General features: G+C 42.2%; 1 protein-coding gene across 1 annotated transcript; it reads right to left on the reverse strand.

Moving 5' to 3' along the window:
• Window positions 1-70: 70 nt before the first annotated feature.
• Window positions 71-18,316, reverse strand: LOC110501648 (G protein-coupled receptor 143). The gene is made up of 9 exons (XM_021579352.3): window positions 17,856-18,316; window positions 17,244-17,353; window positions 12,245-12,339; window positions 11,565-11,657; window positions 10,922-11,031; window positions 10,494-10,602; window positions 8,236-8,353; window positions 7,825-8,080; window positions 71-2,184 (listed from the first exon to the last, which is right to left on the reverse strand). The coding sequence occupies exons 1-9, from the start codon at window positions 18,112-18,114 to the stop codon at window positions 2,081-2,083; spliced, it is 1,254 nt and encodes a 417-aa protein (XP_021435027.2). The 5' UTR covers window positions 18,115-18,316; the 3' UTR covers window positions 71-2,080.
• Window positions 18,317-19,370: the final 1,054 nt, after the last annotated feature.

A 19,370-nucleotide genomic window follows, 5' to 3' on the forward strand; every position in this document is an offset into this window, starting at 1 on the left:
TGTCACTTATGCAGCGTAATGTATAGCATTACTATGATCATGTGCATAATGATGAAGTAGACACTTAGTGTAGCACTGTAGGAGATATTTAATGTTATCATTTAACATTATCAAACTTGAAATTACAATGCACTGAAACCCTCCCTCTCATCCCGTCCGTTGTTGGAATGAGACCAAGGTGCAGCGTGGTAAGCGTACTTCTTTATTTTGATGAACACCAAAAAAACAACAAAAGATAAATGAAAGTAAAGTTCTGCAGGCTAATACAGCAACTAACAAAATCAAGATCCCACAAACTCAGGTGGAAAACAGGCTGCCTAAGTATGATTCCCAATCAGAGACAACGATGGCCTCTGATTGGGAACCATACCCTGCCAACAAAGAAATAGAACACATAGATTTGCCCACCCAAGTCACATCCTGACCTAACCCCCCCCCCCACCCCGCTCCCCATGACGCAGACCCCGCATGAGGCTCTCCCCCCACTTCGGTGGTGCCTCTGGTGCGGGGATCGTCGCTGGGGACTCCGGACCGTAGATCACTGCTGGAGGAACCAAACCGCCGCAGGCTCCTGCCAGGGGACAGTTGCAGGACCGGGAACCCTCTCTGGAGACTCCGGACCGCGGATCGTCGCTGGAGGCTTCGTGCCCTGGATCATCACTGCAGGCTTCGTGCCCTGGATCATCACTGCAGGCTTCGTGCCCTGGATCATCACTGCAGGCTTCGTGCCCTGGATCATCACTGCAGGCTTCGTGCCATGGACCATCACTGCAGGCTTCGTGCCATGGACCATCACTGGAGGCTTCGTGCCATGGATCATCACTGGAGGCCAGGTGCGTAGAGCTGGCACAGGGCTTACCAGGCTGGGCAGAAGCACAGGAGACCGGGTGCGTGGAGCTGGCACAGGATATACTGGGCCGTGGAGACGCACCGGAGGTCTGGAGCGCAGAGCTGGCACAACGCGTCCTGGCTGGATGCTCACCCTAGCCCGGCAACTGCGGGGCGCTGGTACAGGACGCACTGGGCTGTGAAGGCGCACTGGAGACACAGTGCGCAGAGCCGGCGCGGGATATCCGGGGCCGAAGATACGCACCGGAGACCAGGAGCGCTGAGCCGGCACAAACCGTCCTGGCTGAATGCCCTATCTGGCACGGCAAATGTGGGGAGCTGGCACAGAGCGCACCAGGCTGTGGATGCGTACCGGAGACACAGTACGTGTAACCGCAAAGTATGGTGCCTGAAGGGTCACACGCTCCTCATAGCAACGGTCTTGCTCCAGACTCCAACCCCTCCAAACTCTTTCGTCCCTCTCCACTGCCAACCACTCCTCGCTCAAACAGTCCAAGAATTCCTCCTCGGTCTCACCCCTCAGCACCGACGCCCACGTCATCTGCCCCCCCTCCCAATTTTTTGGGGGGGGCTGCCTCTCAGGTTTCCGTTGTGTCCTCTCCTCCTGACCACGCTGCTTGGTCTGTTTGTGGTGGTATCTTCTGTTGCGTCCGTTGTTGGAATGAGACCAAGGTGCAGCGTGGTAAGCGTACATCTTTCTTTATTTTGATGAACACCAAAAAAAAAAAAAAAGATAAACGAAAGTAAAGTTCTGCAGGCTAATACAGCAACTAACAAAATCAAGATCCCACAAACTCAGGTGGAAAACAGGCTGCCTAAGTATGATCCCCAATCAGAGACAATGATAGACAGCTGCCTCTGATTGGGAACCATACCCGGCCAACAAAGAAATAGAACACATAGATTTTCCCACCCAGTTCAGTGATGAGGCAAATTAACTGGTCCTGTTATGTATCGTCACGACATATGAGGAGCAGACTGGTGGCCAAATGTGTCATGTTGTTCTGTGACAACATCAAGCCTATGACTGTGCTACAGCAGTAATTAAATGGCAGTTCTTAAGAGCGAAATAAATGAAATGGTACAGGTAGACAGATCATTTTTAACACTGCTGTTGGATCCAAAGAGGTGTCTGAGTTGAGGTTTTTCAAACAGCGGATGGGGACAGGGTCTAAAACTCAGTAGGGGAGAGACAAAACAAGATGGAGGCTGGCAGCAGGTGATGCAGCAGCTAGTGCCTTGCAGAACTCCCCAATGATTCTCCATCTGCGTCTATATCCTCATAGTCTTGGTGCTCAGTGGAAATGTCGATTTCAATTGTACTAGACTCTGAACCTAGCAAGACAAAATAGGGGATAGGGGAGATGACTGAGTTAGGTGGGTATATACAATATATCCCTTCTCTTACACTTCAAATCATAACTCCCAAGTGCCTAAAATTATCATACGTCCTCTGCTGCTGCTGTCTTCATTCAAGGCATGCACAACAACTTCATACAAATATATCTGGCATATGTTTCAAATGATTGACAAATGTATTTTGGGAATTTTTGAATAGTTTCGACAGGACTCTATTTGCATGTGTTGTTATGGGTTCAAATATTTGGATCCTCTTGTTAAAAAAAAAAAGTCAAACCTAACAATTTTCACCTCAACTCGATATTGAAACTTAATTCCCATGGGATTCACGATCCTTGAAAGTCATGATTTACATTTTTATTTTATTTTTCTAAGTGGTTTTCATTTAAAAGTTAGGATGACTGTCAGGGATCTTGAACATCAATCAAAAACATTCAATATCGGTGTACATTATCTTGAAATTGTGCACACAAACAACTCACTGAGTCTGTTTAAATAGTAGAACATTTGAAATATTTGACCTTATGGATTTAAGATATACAGCAGCACATCCCTGTTCAATACATGTTCTACTATACTACAAAAACAGTACAGTGCCTTCAGAAAGTATTCATACCCTTTGACTTATTCAACATTTTGCTGTGTTACAGCGTCAATTCAAAATGTATTACAAATATTTTTTCTCAACCATCTACACACAATACCCCATAATGACAAAGTGAAATTATGTTTTTAGAAATACTCTATACAGTGCATTCGGGAAGGATTCAGACCCCTTGACTTTTTCAACAAAAAAAATCCATTACAGCCTTATTCAAAAATGAATCAAATAAATACAATCCTGATCGAACTACAAACAATACCCCATAATGACAAAGCGAAAACAGGTTTTTACAAATGTGTCGAGGCACAGATCTGGGGAAGGGTACCAAATAATTTCTGCAGCATTGATGGTCCCCAAGAACACAGTGGCCTCCATCATTCTTAAATGGAAGAAGTTTGGAACCACCAAGACTCTTTCTAGATCTGGCTGCCTGGCCAATTGGGGGAGAAGAACCTTGATGGAGGTGACCAAGAACCCGATGGTCATTCTGACAGAGTTCCAGAGTACCTCTGTGGAGTTGGGAGAACCTTCCAGAAGACAACCATCTTTGCAGCACTCCACCAATCAGGCCTTTATGGTAGAGTGGCCAGACAGAAGCCACTCCTCAGTAAAAGGCACATGACAGCCCGCTTGGAGTTGCCAAAAGGCACCTGAAGGACTCTGACCATGAGAAACAAGATTTTCTGGTCTGATGAAACTAAAGATTGAACTCTTTGGCCTGAATGCCAAGCGTCACGTCTGGAGAAAACCAGGTGAAGCATGGTGGTGGCAGCATCATGCTATGGGGATGTTTTTCAGAGGCAGAGACTGGGAGACTAGTCAGGAAAGATGAACGGAGAAAAGTACAGTGAGATCCTTGATGAAAACTCACTCCAGAGCGCTCAGGACATCAGACTGGGGCGAAGGTTTACCTTCCAATAGGACAACGACACAAAGCACACAGCCAAGACAACGCAGGAGTGGCTTCAGGACAAGTCTCTAAATGTCCTTGAGTGGCCCAGCCTGAGCCCAAACTTGAACCTGATCGAATATCTCTGGAGAGACCTGAAAAAAGCTGTGCAGTGACGCTACCTATCCAACCTGACAGAGGTTGAGAGGATCTGCAGAGAAGAATGGGAGAAACTCCCCAAATACAGGTGTGCCAAGCTTTTAGCGTCATACCCAAGAAGACTCAAGGCTGTAATAGCTGCCAAAGGTGCTTCAACAAAGTACTAAGTAGGGTCTGAATACTTACGTAAATGTAGTATTTAAATTTTTTATATGTAATACATTTGCAAACATTTCTAAAAACCTATTTTTGCTTTGTCATTATGGGGTATTGTGTGTAGATTGATGAGAAAAAACAATTCAATCCATATTAGAATATGGCTGTAACGTAATAAAATGTGGAAAAAGTTAAGGGGTCTGAATACTTTTCAAATATATACATGCATACATTACACATATATCCACATCTTTTAAAAATATATTTTCCTATATTATTTTCCATGAACCCTACCACCCCTTCCCTAATTGGAGTAAACTAATGAACAACAACACATAGGCATCTACTTCCAGCTTATACATACTACAGTATATCAATTTTACTGACACAATCTATTTTACAAAAGTCATCTTGTTTGTTTTTACTCCTATCCTTCCACTACCCTTAACCCTGCCCATCTATCTCTGAACACCATCCAGTCTGATTTCTATTTGCCATATATTTTTAACTGTGATGTTTCACAAAAGTTCTAAGCCAAGACAAAACTGTTACTAGGCCACTCAGGAACAGTGCCGTGTATTCATGGATGCCAGGGGAAGCCAGGCTACCCCAAAAAATGGACTAAGAAAAAAATGTATCTCTTTGTATTTTCATAATTTTCTTTCAATTCGCAAGATGCTGAATGTATCTCACTGGAGAAAGCAACCAAGTGAGCGAAACAGTGCCCCCCTGCCTCCTTATGTGTAGCCCATCCATCTGATGCTGTCTGGTCAAAAATATTATGACATTGTTGCCGCACATAGCATTGAATGCAAGGGAAGCCAGTGAGCATTTGGCCTTCCTTGATTAGAAAAGTTTAAAATAATAGCCAATCAGCGTTGAGCTAAACTGAGTGAGCTGAACTGTGAACGGTCCTGGTACGCCAAAAGACAGTGTCAAGGGAAACCAGTTTGGATTTGGCTTCACTCCTATCACAGAGAAATACGTCATCGATAGAAACAACTTGAATTGTTGCTTCTCGTTGTGTGTTGTCTTCCGGTGGCTAGCTAGCTAGCAAAAATTGGCCTTTTCCTAAATTAGCCATGTATAGCGATAGGGATTTGGCCTTGTGGTTTTACTTAATTCTCTATACTGGTTAATGATTATAACTGCGATTTTGATCCAACCATAAAATACATTGTGCCCCTGGACTGAGATGAAGGAAGGTCAATATGTAGCTAGATGTAGAAGGCTAATGTTAACTAGCTACGGTCTCCCATGAAAGGACATTAGGCTAGTGAGCAAGACTTTTAGCCAGGTCGACTAGGACAACAACAAACTGAAGTGTGTACTGTATGGTAGAGTCATAGACTGTTTCATCAACATGAAAGAGAGGAGGATGGCATTGGCATTTCTCTACAAGTAGGGTGAGTCAAAATGTTTTTTCTGCTTGCATGAACACACACACAAATCAGAACCATGGCCAGCCACATCACATTTAGCTTTTGTTGATTGGACTAAATTGTTTTTACTATCTTTAAGTTGTCAATGTATTAGAGTAATCATAGGTGATATGATGTTGAAGTTGAAATGGTGCTGGAATAGTAGTGTTTGCGACCTGCAGTATTTCTCTGTGGTTCTAAATCAATAGTTGTTTAGTAGTCCGAAATTGTCGTAAACATTAACTTTATTGACCATACTGTAGGTCATGTAACTGTTTGTTACCTGCAATATACTTTACAAAGTTGAATTTATTCTGCCACTGTCTTTTTATTGTCTCAGCCCTAAGCATATATCATGGTCGCAAGGCATATGAACTAACAGGTTTAATAGCAAACAAGGCATTTATCACAACACATTGTATTGTGTATTTGTCCTTGTGTTTTAGGTTATTGTCCTACTGAAAGGTGATTTTTTCTCCCAGTGTCTGTTGGAAACCAGGTAGCAGGTTGTCCTCTATGATTTTGTCTGTGCTTAGCTCTATTCCATTTCTTCTAATCCTAAAAAACTCATAGTCCTTGCCATTGACAAGCATACCCATAACATGATGCAGCCACCACCATTCTTGAAAATATGAAGAGTGGTACTCCGTGATGTGTTGTGCTGAATTTGCACCAAACATAACTCTTTGTATTCTGGACATAAAGTTAATTTCTTTGCCACATTTTTTTTGCAGTTTTAATTGAATGCCTTATTGCAAACAGGATGCATGTTGTGGAACGTTTGTATTCTGTACAGGCTTCCTTCTTTTCACTCTGTCATTTAGGTGGTGAAATCTCTGAGCGGCTTCCTTCCTCACCATCAACTGAGTTAGGAAGGACACCTGTATCTTTGTCGTGACTGGGTGTATTGATACACCATCAAAAGTGTAATTAATAACTTCACCATGCTCAAAGGGATATTCAATGTGTAACGGCTTTCTTCGGTAGAAAGAGAGTCGGACCAAAATGCAGCGTGTAGATTGCGATCCATGTTTAATGAACGTAAAACACGAATCAATAACAAGCACTACAAAACAAAGAACTTAACGAAAACCGAAACAGCCTATACTTGTGTAAACTAACACTGCGCCAGGACCAATGACACATAGGACAATAAGGACAATCACCCACGACAAACTCAAAGAATATGGCTGCCTAAATATGGTTCCCAATCAGAGACAACGATAAACACCTGCCTCTGATTGAGAACCACTCCAGACAGCCATAGACTTTGCTAGATCACCCCACTAGCTACAATCCCAATACATACACACCAAAACCCCAAGACAAAACACACAATACAAAAACCCCATGCCACACCCTGGCCTGACCCAATACATGAAGATAAACACAAAATACTTTGACCAGGGCGTGACACAATGTCTGTTTTTTTATTTTTTTATTTTGTTTTTTTTACCCATCTACCAATATTTTATGTATGTTTTTATATTTAACCTTTATTTAACTAGGCAAGTCAGTTAAGAACACATTTTTATTTACATTGACGGCCTACCCAATAGGTGCCCTTCTTTGCGAGGCGTTGGAAAACCTCCCTGGCCTTGGTCTTTGTGGTTGAATCTGCGTTTGAAATTCACTGCTCGACTGATGGCTCTTAAAGATACAGTAACTGTATGTGTGGAGTAGAGTTTACATAGTCATTTAAAAATGACATTCAAGACTATTATTGCACACAGAGTGAGTTCATGCAACTTATTATGTGACTTGTTAAGTAAATCTTTGCTCCTGAACTTATTTAAACATGCCATAACAAAGGGGTTGAATACTTAATGACTCAAGACATTTCAGCTTTTTAATTAAATTGTTTAAAAAAATGTAAAACATTCCACTTTTACATTATGTGTTTAGGCTAGTGACACAAAAGCTCAATTTAATCCATTTTCAATTCAGGCTGTAACACAACAATTGGAAAAAGTCAAAGGATGTGAATACTTTGAGGCCACTGTAAATGTCATTTCTTGATTAGAACCAAATCCTTTTGTCCCCGGTAAGTTCTCCTGGCTCAGAACATCATCCTCTACAAGTAATCATCTAAGCTGGTCCTGGGGACAATGTCTGACAGTATTATATTATCAAAACTGGCTTTACTAAGGGAACCTCTGCCTGGTGAGTGAGGCACATTTCCTATGGGTCTGAAGCCATCTATAACTTTATAATCTAAAACATAATATGATATGAAACAGACCAAGAGCAGCTTTATTGGCAGCACCATGCTCTTTAGAATCTAGATGATGATGACCAGTGTGGGTATTACCGGTTTCACCAGCCCTGATACGCCCAGGCGTTACCATTGTCATTCTCCCTGCTCTGCAGCCATGTATGCCCATTACCTTCTGATAGGACGCTGATGGCGTCAGAGGCTGGCTGCCCATTGCCCTTGATGTTCTTGCCGGTCATGTTCTTGGCCTCCTGGACGTGGCTCTGGTAGAGCAGGGTGGAGCCCACGATGGGGTTGTTAGCCGCCGAGGTGGAGGCTGAATCCCAGGCCAGCTCCCTTCTCCTCTGCAGGCTGCAGTCCACATCAAAGCCCGTCCAGCCATGGAAGGCCAACGTGTTGAGGAAGCCTGACATGGGGTTCAGGATCCCCTTGAAACAGTAGAACACAGAACCCCTCAGGTATGAACAAACCTGAGCCTTCAGTGTAACACACTAACATTGGTGCTGGACAAGTTTGCTACACAAACAAACGCTTTTGGCTAAGATCGTTTACTATCATCAAAATGGATTCAAAGTGAACCCACCATGATAAACCAAGTGATGAGGGCTGTGTTTCGTATATTTTTCAGGTCACTGGCTTTTATGTCCGTCTGCATCTCCAGGTAAAACAGCAGGCTCTCATTGATGATGTTGGGAAGCCAGCTGAAAAGTGGGAAGTATAATACAGGTATTGTACATTAATGGCAGGAAAGCATACAGAATGTTTTAGAGGGATTTGTCTTGAGATCTATTGTCGATCTGATACTCGTTAAATGTTGACCATGGAGGAAACCTCTTTAACTGAGGCATATTTTTAATAGTGCCAATGTTTTGTACCATTGCTGACTGGACAGATTCACCCAGGGCTACCTACAAAAGTAATTAAAGTAATTGATTAAAAGTGTAGTAAAAACTCAGTTGAAGTGCCAGTTGTTCCATTTGGAAACTTGGATATTAGATTCCAAGGGGCCTCTGCGGGTCTTCATAATGTTCTGAAAGTGTGTTTTTAGAAATACATGGATTTACACTACAGGATTATGAGTATGACCTCTCGGAGGAAAGTCATGGACTTTATGAAAGACAGTCAGGAAGGACAGTTGCCTTAATCAAATTTAAGGTGACTTTGTTGCCAAGAGCTGTAATATACAGTACCAGCCAAAAGTTTGGACAAACCTACTCATTCAAGTTTTTTTAAACGTTTTTTTTTTTACAATTTTCTATATTGTAGAATAATATTGAAGACATCAAAACTATGAATAACACATATGTAGTCATGTAGTAACCAACAAAGTGAAAATTGATTTTTAAAAGGTGCCACCCTTTGCCTTGATGACAGCTTTGCACACGCTTGGCATTCTCTCAACCAGCTTCATGAGGTAGTCACCTGGAATGCATTTCAATTAACAGGTGTGCCTGTTAATTGTTAATTTCTTTCCTTCTTAATGCATTTGAGCCAATCAGTTGTATTGTGACAATGTAGAGGTGTTATACAGAAGATAGCCCTATTTGGTAAAAGACCAAGTCCATATTATGGTAAGAATAGCTCAAATAAGCAAAGGAATACAACAATTCGCAATTACTTTAAGACATGAAGGTCAGTCAATCCGGAACATTTCAAGAACTTTGAAAGTTTCTTCAAGTGCAGTTGCAAAAACCATCAAGTGCTATGATGAAACTGGCTCTAATGAAGACCTCCACATGAAAGGAATACCCAGAGTTACCTATGCTGCAGAGGATAAGTTCATTAGAATAAACTGCACCTCAGATTGCAGCCCAAATAAATGTTCAAAGAATTCAAGTAACAGACACATCTCAACATCAACTGTTCAGAGGAGAATGTGTGAATCAGGCCTTCATGGTCGAAATGCTGCAAAGAAACCACTACTAAAGGACAACAATAATAAGAAGAGACTTGCTTGGAACAAGAAACACGAGCAATGGACATTAGACCGGTGGAAATTTGTCCTTTGGTCTGATGAGTCCAAACTTGAGATTTTTGGTTCGAACCACCGTGTCTTTGTGAGATGCAGAGTAGGTGAATGGATGATCTCTGCATGTGTGGTTCCCACTATGAAGCATGGAGGAGGAGGTGTGATGGTGTGGGGGTGCTTTGCTGGTGACACTGTCTGTGATTTATTTAGAATTCAAGGCACACTTAACCTGCATGGCTACCACAGCATTCTGCAGCGATACACCATCCTATCTGGTTTGCCCTTAGTGGGACTATAATTTGTTTCCCAACAGGACAACCTTACACAACCTCCAGGCTGTGTAAGGGCTATTTTATCAATAAGGAGAGTGATGGAGTGCTGCATCAGATGACCTGGCTTCCACAATCACCCGACCTCAACCCAATTGAGATGGTTTGGGATGAGTTGGACTTCAGAGTGAAGGAAAAGCAGCCAACAAGTGCTCAGCATATGTGGGAACTACTTCAAGACTGTTGGAAAATCATTACTCATGAAGCTGGTTGAGAGAATGACAAGAGTGTGCAAAGCTGTCATCAAGGCAAAGGGTGGCTACTTGAAAAATCTCAAATATATTTGTAATTGTTTAACACTTTTTTGGTTACTACATACTTCCACGTCTGTTATTTCATAGTTTTGATGTCTCCACTATTATTCTTCAACGTAAAAATAAAGAAAAACTCTTGAATGAGTAGGTGTGACCATTTCAATTGCCATCAAGCTATTTGTATGCTGTTTGGCTGACAATACAACAGAACACAATACAATAGAACACAGGAGAAATTGCATACTGTGTACTGTGTATACAACAATGAAATGCAATATTGTGGTCTTACCAAATAAAGAAGACCAGCATGATTTTGAAGAAGCGTATTTTTATCTCTGTTCCAAGGCGTCTCTCGTTTTTTGTGTAGATCCCTTGTCGTCCCTTCAATAATGCTGTCACTAAATGGAAAATACAAACGTTCACTTCCTTTCCTTTCTTTCTATTTTGATGATCATCACAAAACCTTTATTTTGAAAAAGAATAGGTGTGAAAGATTAAAACGTTTAGAGATAAAAACACATTTCTGTAGGCCTGTACAGTTCCATACAATAGAGCTGTTAGTATTGATCTCTGTATGGAATATCTGATATGAGTGTGCTGGGCCCTGGTCAAAAGTAGCGCACTAAATAGGGAATAGGGTGCCATTTTGGAAGCATATTGCCTATTCAGGGCTCTGTATCATAAAGAGCTTGGGCCGGAGGGGCAGGGTGAACTGACCTGCAGACACAGTCCTGGCGAACAGTGTAGGGTTGACTATAAGCACCAGCATTAGAGGAGCGTAGGTAGTAATGTAGTGAGGAATGGCATGCTGCAGGCCATTTTCGCAGCTGCAACACAAGAGACCACACTGAGAGAAATGCACTGCACTGCACATCACACAACCATGCACGTTTCCTCCAAGCAGGGAGGAAGGATCACAGGAGAATCAGCAGAGAGAGAAATATTGGGTTTGCACACCACAATCCTCAGTCATTTAACTACAATATGGCTATTGACTGCCAGCACTGCGCAGGTCTTGGAATGCACAGAAAACTGGTCTAACATCAAGAACAAAAGCAAAACATTGTGTTATTCACACCAGTTAGCACAATATCATACATTCCTCATGTATTCTGAGACAATGCTCACTCATCCCAGTATGTTGACAGTCAGCAGTACAGTAAACATTCGCAAGTCTACATTTTCAGTGCATTTCAGAACAACACAAACGTTATGTCATAGACACAGACAAAGCCAACCCACTGGGTACACACTGGTTAAATCAACATTGTTTCCACTTCATTTCAATGAAATGACGTTGAACCAATGTGAAATAGATGTTGAATTGACATCCGTGCCCAGTGGGAAGCTGTTGACATACCTGGAGATGGATGTGTAGTAGAGCATAGCCACACCCTCCACACACAGCAACACGGCCAGACCCCATGTGATCATGTGATAGAGGATGATGGTACTGACGGATCAACAAGACATCACGTCATGAGCCAGGTAGAGATTTCAAAAGACACATAGTATACTGCACACAATATTTCACTTATTAAACAAATATATATATATATATATATATATATATATATATATATATATATATATATTTCACCTTTATTTAACCAGGTAGGCTAGTTGAGAACAAGTTCTCATTTGCAACTGCGACCTGGCCAAGATAATTACATATGAGATACACGGTAAAGCCCAGAGAGAAGTATCAGAAGTGAAGAGCAGATTTACACATCCACTTTCTAATGGAAGTGGCATATCGTTAGGCCAGTATTAATAATTCAACACAATATTTGGTTTTGCGTTACATCAGAGGCTGTAGTACTTTTCCCCAACTGGAAAGACAGGAATTCTATATTGAGGAGTTGTAGCTATATTGTATTGAGAGATTACAGATATTATATTGATGATAGCGCACATCAGAGGCTATAGTACTTCCCCCCAATTGGAGACATAGTCAAGAGTTTTATTGAGAGAGAACAGACTTGATATAGAAGTGATACAGCAGAAGGTGATAGATGGTAGGAGGAGAGTATAGACTACCTGATTCCTGCAGATCTTCTGACCACCAGGAAGACGTCCACAGCGTAACAGAAGGTCCACCAGAAGGATGCACTGAAGAACAGCTGGATCCACATCTGGGGAAGACAAAACCAGATTCAACATCAGAACAACACACTGTATATAAACAATACTTAATCTAGCATCATACAGGATTATAGACATGGTTTAGAATCTCTCCTGAATAAGTAACTAGATTGCTTTTTAATGTAACTAAAACTAATATAGGTCTAATCTCTTTTATTTCAAATAAGCCTATGTATGTGTCTCCATATGCATTAAGAGTTATATGTATACATGACCATCTCAGGAAATGTCAGTCAGTGTGTTAAAGCCCAAAAACTGGGTCAAGGTTGCTAAATGCTCCCTGCAGAGTAATTTACTTATTCAGGGAATTTCACATGCTCTAAATCAGTGGTTCCCAAACTTTTTAGAGTCCCGTACCCCTTCAAACATTCAATCTTCAGCTGCGTACCCCCTCTAAGCACCAGGGTCAGCGCACTCTCAAATGTTGTTTTTTGCCATCATTGTAAGCCTGCCACACGCACAGACTATACGATACATTTATTAAACATAAGAATGAGGGTGAGTTTTTGTCACAAACCTGCTCATGGGAAGTGACAATGAGGTTTTATAGGACCAGGGCACAAATAATAAAATAATAATAATCAATAATTTTGCTCTTTATTTAGCCATCTTACATATAAAACTTTTTTAATCTAAAATTGTGAATAACTCACAACATGTCAATGAGAAGGGTGTGCTTGAAAGGATGCACATTACTCTGCAATATTGGGTTGTATTGGAGAGAGTCTCAGTCTTAAATAATTTCCCACACACAGTCTGTGCCTGTATTTAGGGTTAGGGTTAGGGTAGTGAGGGCTGAGAATCCACTCTCACATAGGTATGTGGTTGCAAAGGGCAGCAGTGTCTTAACAGAGCGATTTGCCAAGGCAGGATACTCTGAGCGCAGCCCAATCCAGAAATCTGGCAGTGGCTTGTGATTAAATTCAATTTTCACAGAACCGCTTGTTGCAATTTTGATGAGGCTCTCTTGTGCAGATATCGGTAACTGGACTGGAGGCAGGGCATGAAAGGGATAATGAATCCAGTTGTTTGTGTCATCCGTTTTGGGAAAGTACCTGCGTAATTGCACACCCAACTGAAGCTAATCTGAAAACAAGGCTCCCTAAATTTTATCAGCATATCGAATGCGCAACCCGGGCTGGGAAAATTCTGGATCATTGTTACTCTAACTTCCGTGACGCATACAAAGTCATCCCTCGTCCTCCTTTCGGCAAATCTGACCACGACTCGATTTTGTTGCTCCAAACCTATAGACAGAAACTATAACAGGAAACGCCCGTGCTCAGGTCTGTTCAACGCTGGTCCGACCAATCTGATTCCACGCTTCAAGATTGTTTCGATCACGTGGACTGGGATATGTTCCAGATAGCGTCGAACAACAACATTGATGTATATGCTGATTCGGTGAGCGAGTTTATTAGCAAGTACATCGGTGATGTTGTACTAACAGCGACTATTAAAACCTTCCCGAATCAGAAACCGTGGATTGATGGCAGCATTCGCGCAAAACTGAAAGTGCAAACCATTGCTTTTAATCAGGGCAAGGCGACCGGAAACATGACCGAATACAAAGAGTGTAGCTATTCCCTCCGCAAGGCAATCAAACAAGCTAAGCGTCATTATAGAGACAAAGTAGAGTAGCAGTTCAACGGCTCAGACACGAGAGGTATGTGGCAGGGTCTACAGTCAATCACGGATTACAAAAAGAAAACCAGCCCCGTCACGGACCTCAATGTCTTGCTCCCAGACAAACTAAACAACTTCTTTGCTCGCTTTGAGGACAATACAGTGCCACCGACACGGCCCGCTACCAAAACCTGCGGCCTCTCCTTCACCGCAGCCAACATGAGTAAAACATTTAAACGTGTTAACTCTCGCAAGGCTACCGGCCGAGATGGCATCCCTGTGTTTACGGACATATTCAATCAATCCCTATCCCAGTCTTCTGTTCCCACATGCTTCAGTAGGGCCACCATTGTTCCTGTTCCCAAGAAAGCTACGGTAACTGAGCTAAACGACTATCGCCCCGTAGCACTCACTTCCGTCATCATGAAGTGCTTTGAGAGACTAGTCAAGGACCATATCACCTCCACCCTACCTGACACCCTAGACCCACTCCAATTTGCTTACCGCTCCAATAGATCTACAGACGACGCAATCCCAATCACACTGCACACTGACCTAACCCATCTGGACAAGAGGAATACCGATGTAAGAATGCTGTGCATCGACTACAGCTCAGCATTTAACTCCATAGTGCCCTCCAAACCCGTCATTAAGCTGTCCAACTGGGTCCTGGACTTTCTGACGGGCCACCCCCAGGTGGTGAGGGTAGAAAATAACATCTCCACCCCGCTGATCCTCAACACTGGGGCCCCAAAAGGATGCGTTCTCAGCCCTCTCCTAGAACTCCCTGTTCACCCATGAGTGCGTGGCCATGCACGCCTCCAACTCCATCATCAAGTTGCAGACGACACTACAGTGGTAGGCTTGATTACCAACAATGATGAGATGGCCTACAGGGAGGAGGTGAGGGCACTCGGAGTGTGATGTCAGGAAAACAATCTCTCACTCAACGTCAACAAAACAAAGGAGATGATTGTGGACTTCAGGAAACAGCAGAGGGAGCACCCCCCTATCCACATCGACGGGACAGTAATGGAGAAGGTGGAATTGAGAGCATCCTGAGATGAGATCCTGAGATGCTATGGTGACCAGCGAGCTGAGATAAGGGGGGACTTTACCTATCAGGGTCTTGTAGATGACAATGTTTACATACCCTACATTACTCATCTCATATGTATATACTGTACTCTATACCATCTACTGCATCTTGCCTATGCCGTTCGGCCATCGCTCATCCATATATTTATATGTACATATTCTTATTCACTCCTTTGAACTTGTGTGTATATAAGGTAGTTGTTGTGAAATTGTTAGATTACTTGTTAGATATTACTGCATGGTCGGAACTAGAAGCACAAGCATTTCACTACACTCACATTAACTTCTGCTAACCATGTGTATGTGACCAATACAATTTGGTTTGATTTGAACTCACTCAGATGCTTCGCTATATCACATTTGACATTGTGTGTAAACTTCAGTTCATTTGCACACAAAAAATCATACAATGATGGAAAGACCCGTGTGTTGTCCTTGTTAATGCAGACAGAGAAGAGCTCCAACTTCTTAATTATAGCCTCAATTTTGTCCCGCACATTGAATATAGTTGCGGAGAGTCCCTGTAATCCAAGATTCAGATCACTCAGGCAAGAAAAAACATCACCCAGATAGGCCAGTCGTGTGAGAAATTCATCATCATGCAAGCGGTCAGACAAGTGAAAATGATGGTCAGTAAAGACAACTTAAAGCTCGTCTCTCAATTTTAAAAAAACATGTCAATACTTTGCCCCTTGATAACCAGCGCAATTCTGTATGTTGTGAAAGCGTTACATGGTCGCTGCCCTTATCATTGCACAGTGCAGAAAATACACAAGAGTTCAGGGACCTTGCTTTAACAAAGTTAACCATTTCCACTGTAATGTCCAAAATGTCTTTCAAGCTGTCAGGCATTCCTTTGGCAGCAAGAACCTCTCTGTGGATGCTGCAGTGTACCCAAGTGGCGTCGGGAGCAACTGCTTGCGCGCACGTTACCACTCCACTATGTCTCCCTGTCATGGCTTAGCGCCATCAGTACAGATACAAACACATCTTGACCACCGAAGTCCATTTGATGTCACAAAGCTGTCCAGTAACTAAAAAATATCCTCTTCTGTTTCCAGAAGAGGATGTCTTCCTTAATTGACCCCCCATAAACATAATGGAGGGGATTGTCTGTATAGTTTTTTGGGGCCTTTTCCCCCAGCATTGTCCCAGCCATATGCGCGGCAGCAGGAAGAATTAAGTCCTCCACAATAGTATGGGGCTTGCCTATCCTAGCCACTTGGTAGCTCACCATATAATACCCTTCTAGCCCCTTCTTATTAATGGTATCTGTTGCTTTTATACGTCTTACTACTTGAAAGTCATCTTAATTCTCGCTCCAAAAACTCCCTTGGCTTATTTTTCAAAATGGGATGTTGTGTTTCTAAATGTCTGCAGAAGAGTGAAGGTTTCATCAAGTTGTGAGAAGTTGCGAGAGAGTAACAGTTAATGTGATTGGATATTCATTATTTGACTGGGCTACCTGTATTTGACATTGTGTTGTTATTTCGATGAACACTAGATGGTTGAATTTGATTTTTGGCAGTGAAACAGGGCTACTCAGGCGAGAAAAAAACCTCACCCAAATGTATAGCCCCGGTGGAAAATATAAATGTACTGTTTGAAAATGTGAAGATTTTTTAAATTTCAAAAAATATGAATCACATTTTTATTTGGCGTACCCCCAACGGCATTGTGCATACCCCCAGTTTGGGAATACCTGCTCTAAATAAAGGTGTTGGTTCAACACGCCTGACTCTCCTCAACACCCTCTGCTGTGTGCAGTGAGATGGTTGTTATAACTTCTTTAAGCTTTAGGTATGAAGGAAGTTAGAGGTAGTTTCACAAGGCAATTAACTCACTAGCACAATGATTGGAAGTCTATGGGTATCTGCTAGCATGCTACTTCTAACTTCCTTCATACTGGACACAGAGACATAAAAATGGTATCCACAAGTTCATCTGACACTGAGGAAGTAGATAAAGGGCGACATTGCCAAAATCCCAAAGTATCCCTTTAACCACCATTTTGTCATGCAAGTGACTGTTTCAAATGTAAGATCATATCATCTGCTAGCCTGTTACTCCCAGTACTGTATATTTGCTGAGCTCATATTTGTCTCCTCTGCTAGGTCAGACGGTTTTCTTGGTTAGTTCACATGGTCAAGAAAACATCTATCATACATACTGCACTGCCGACACAGAACACCTCTGGCCACATGTCGCTGTTGTTGGCCACATTGATCCCTCTGACAAGGTTGGGCAGGCCCAGCCAGATGGATGACCTCACTATGATACCTGGAGGAGACAAACACAACAAGACCTCTCAAAACATCTGACCATCTTATAAAGATCTGTTTTGCAGGATGTCAATGAGGGGGGCTCCCGAGTAGCGCTGCATATTAGTGCTTGAGGCGTCACTACAGACCCTGGTTCGATTCCAGGCTATATCACAATCACAATTGTGTGTGTATCTGTTGCTCCTCCACATACACATTCTACTCTCAGTCCTTGTGTAATGATTGCAGTGAAATCAAGCTAGTAGGCTAACAATCCATTCTTTGACTGATGATATGTGAGACCTATTGGCCTGCAAAATGCCAATTGCATAAATGGTATTTCACTAGCTACAATATCTGGTTCCATTGTCATAAGCTGTGATAAACAATCTAAAATTGAACAGTAAAGTAGAGGAACACAATTACAAACGTGGTGTATGCCTACAACTTTGATTAAATTCTCCATTGTATCGACAATGACGCGGAAGTTGTTCATGAAAAGTAACGGGACATAGCCTTACCTGCACATCCCAGTATATCACATATGCTGATGATAAACAATATTCTCGACGAAGACGCTGGTTTGGGAAGAGGGTACTGTCCAAGGCGCCTGTAACCCCTACGTTTGGGCAAAATTTGTAAAATAGAAAATATGAAACTTAAACTTGCACTACCGATGCAAATGGCGCCAAAGAAGAGGGGCTGAAAAGTAATGACAAATTCGGTCGATGCGTCTCGGTTTGGGCAGCAGAACGTCTCCAGCCTTGGGGATGCCATCATGGACTCGATGGAAAGAAGCAGGCTACGGTGTCAGGGGAGAAAATAAAGGAAAATTCATTAATTTAGTCCGTGGCATGAGGTCTGTTTCAAGTGAAAATCACGGGTTGAATCATCATGTGCTTCTATTTAATTCTTCCAGTCAGGGTTTAACTGCCCCACATTGGTAAGAGGCCACATAAGAATGTTGCTCAACATTTGTAGTAAAAAGGCTTAGGCTGCTTTTTGTTGTAAAATGTTTTCACAAAATTGTCCATGCCTCTATAATATTAAGTATAAATTGCACTATGAGTGTGAGAAAACGTGGAAATGTGTGTTCAGGAAAATACTGAATCATACCTTTAATAAATAGCAGATGCTGTAGTCCTAGTGGAAAATATGAATTGCACAGTATGCAATCTTTTACCAATTGTACATGAACATCTGATACTATGCAGTTGTTTTGAGTGGTTTGAATGTAGGTAGGATACATTAGGAAGTTGAAATAGAGTAACAAAGTTACTAAACCCTACCCTGTCCAGACAGATCATTTATGAATAGCCTACTGTGCAGCACCTGACCTGAGGAGCTAGAGGATCTGCTACATTCCAGCTCTAAGAACCCGAAAAGCAGGTGAACCGTTGTAGAAATGATTTGTGGATCAATGGAGCTATGAATATGCATTGATTACAGAGAGGACATTCAGTGGGTTTATACAGTGGTATTCTAATCCATGCACCTTCTCTGACAAGGCACAAAGTAATGTGTGTTTTAATTTTACAGTGGCAGGGATTATATCAACATCATAGTGAATTGGATGTTTGCAGCTCTCGCTTCTCTTTCCTTCTCTCTCAATGAACAAACCTAACTGCTGCTGACATCTGGTGGTGGATAAAATAACTTATGTAGAGAATGTTTTCATTAGAGAATCACGTTGCATCCATGAAGAATGTATGTCACAGAATGTGCATGCTAAGGAGTGCCTTGCCATGTTTTCTCACTGTCAAATGTTTGCCTCGATGTGTTTGCCTCGATGTCAATGTGGGGTAGCAATTCTGGGGTATATAAAAATCAACTAACTTATGTGGATGATTAGTTTATTCTCATGGCGGATCTCATGGCGAACCGGATGCTAGTTTATCTATGCCAGACAATGCAGTAAGTAAGTCTTTCTGGCATGTTTCCTCAGTAAGACAACAGTTTAACCTCCAAATGGAAAAAGTAGGGAGCATAAACTGGTTTCTGGCAAATAACTCTGGCAAATTTCTGTGAGCCTGGAA

Source organism: Oncorhynchus mykiss, chromosome 22 (assembly GCF_057628025.1).
Source record: "Oncorhynchus mykiss isolate SJ-2025 chromosome 22, ASM5762802v1, whole genome shotgun sequence".
NCBI lineage: Eukaryota > Metazoa > Chordata > Actinopteri > Salmoniformes > Salmonidae > Oncorhynchus > Oncorhynchus mykiss.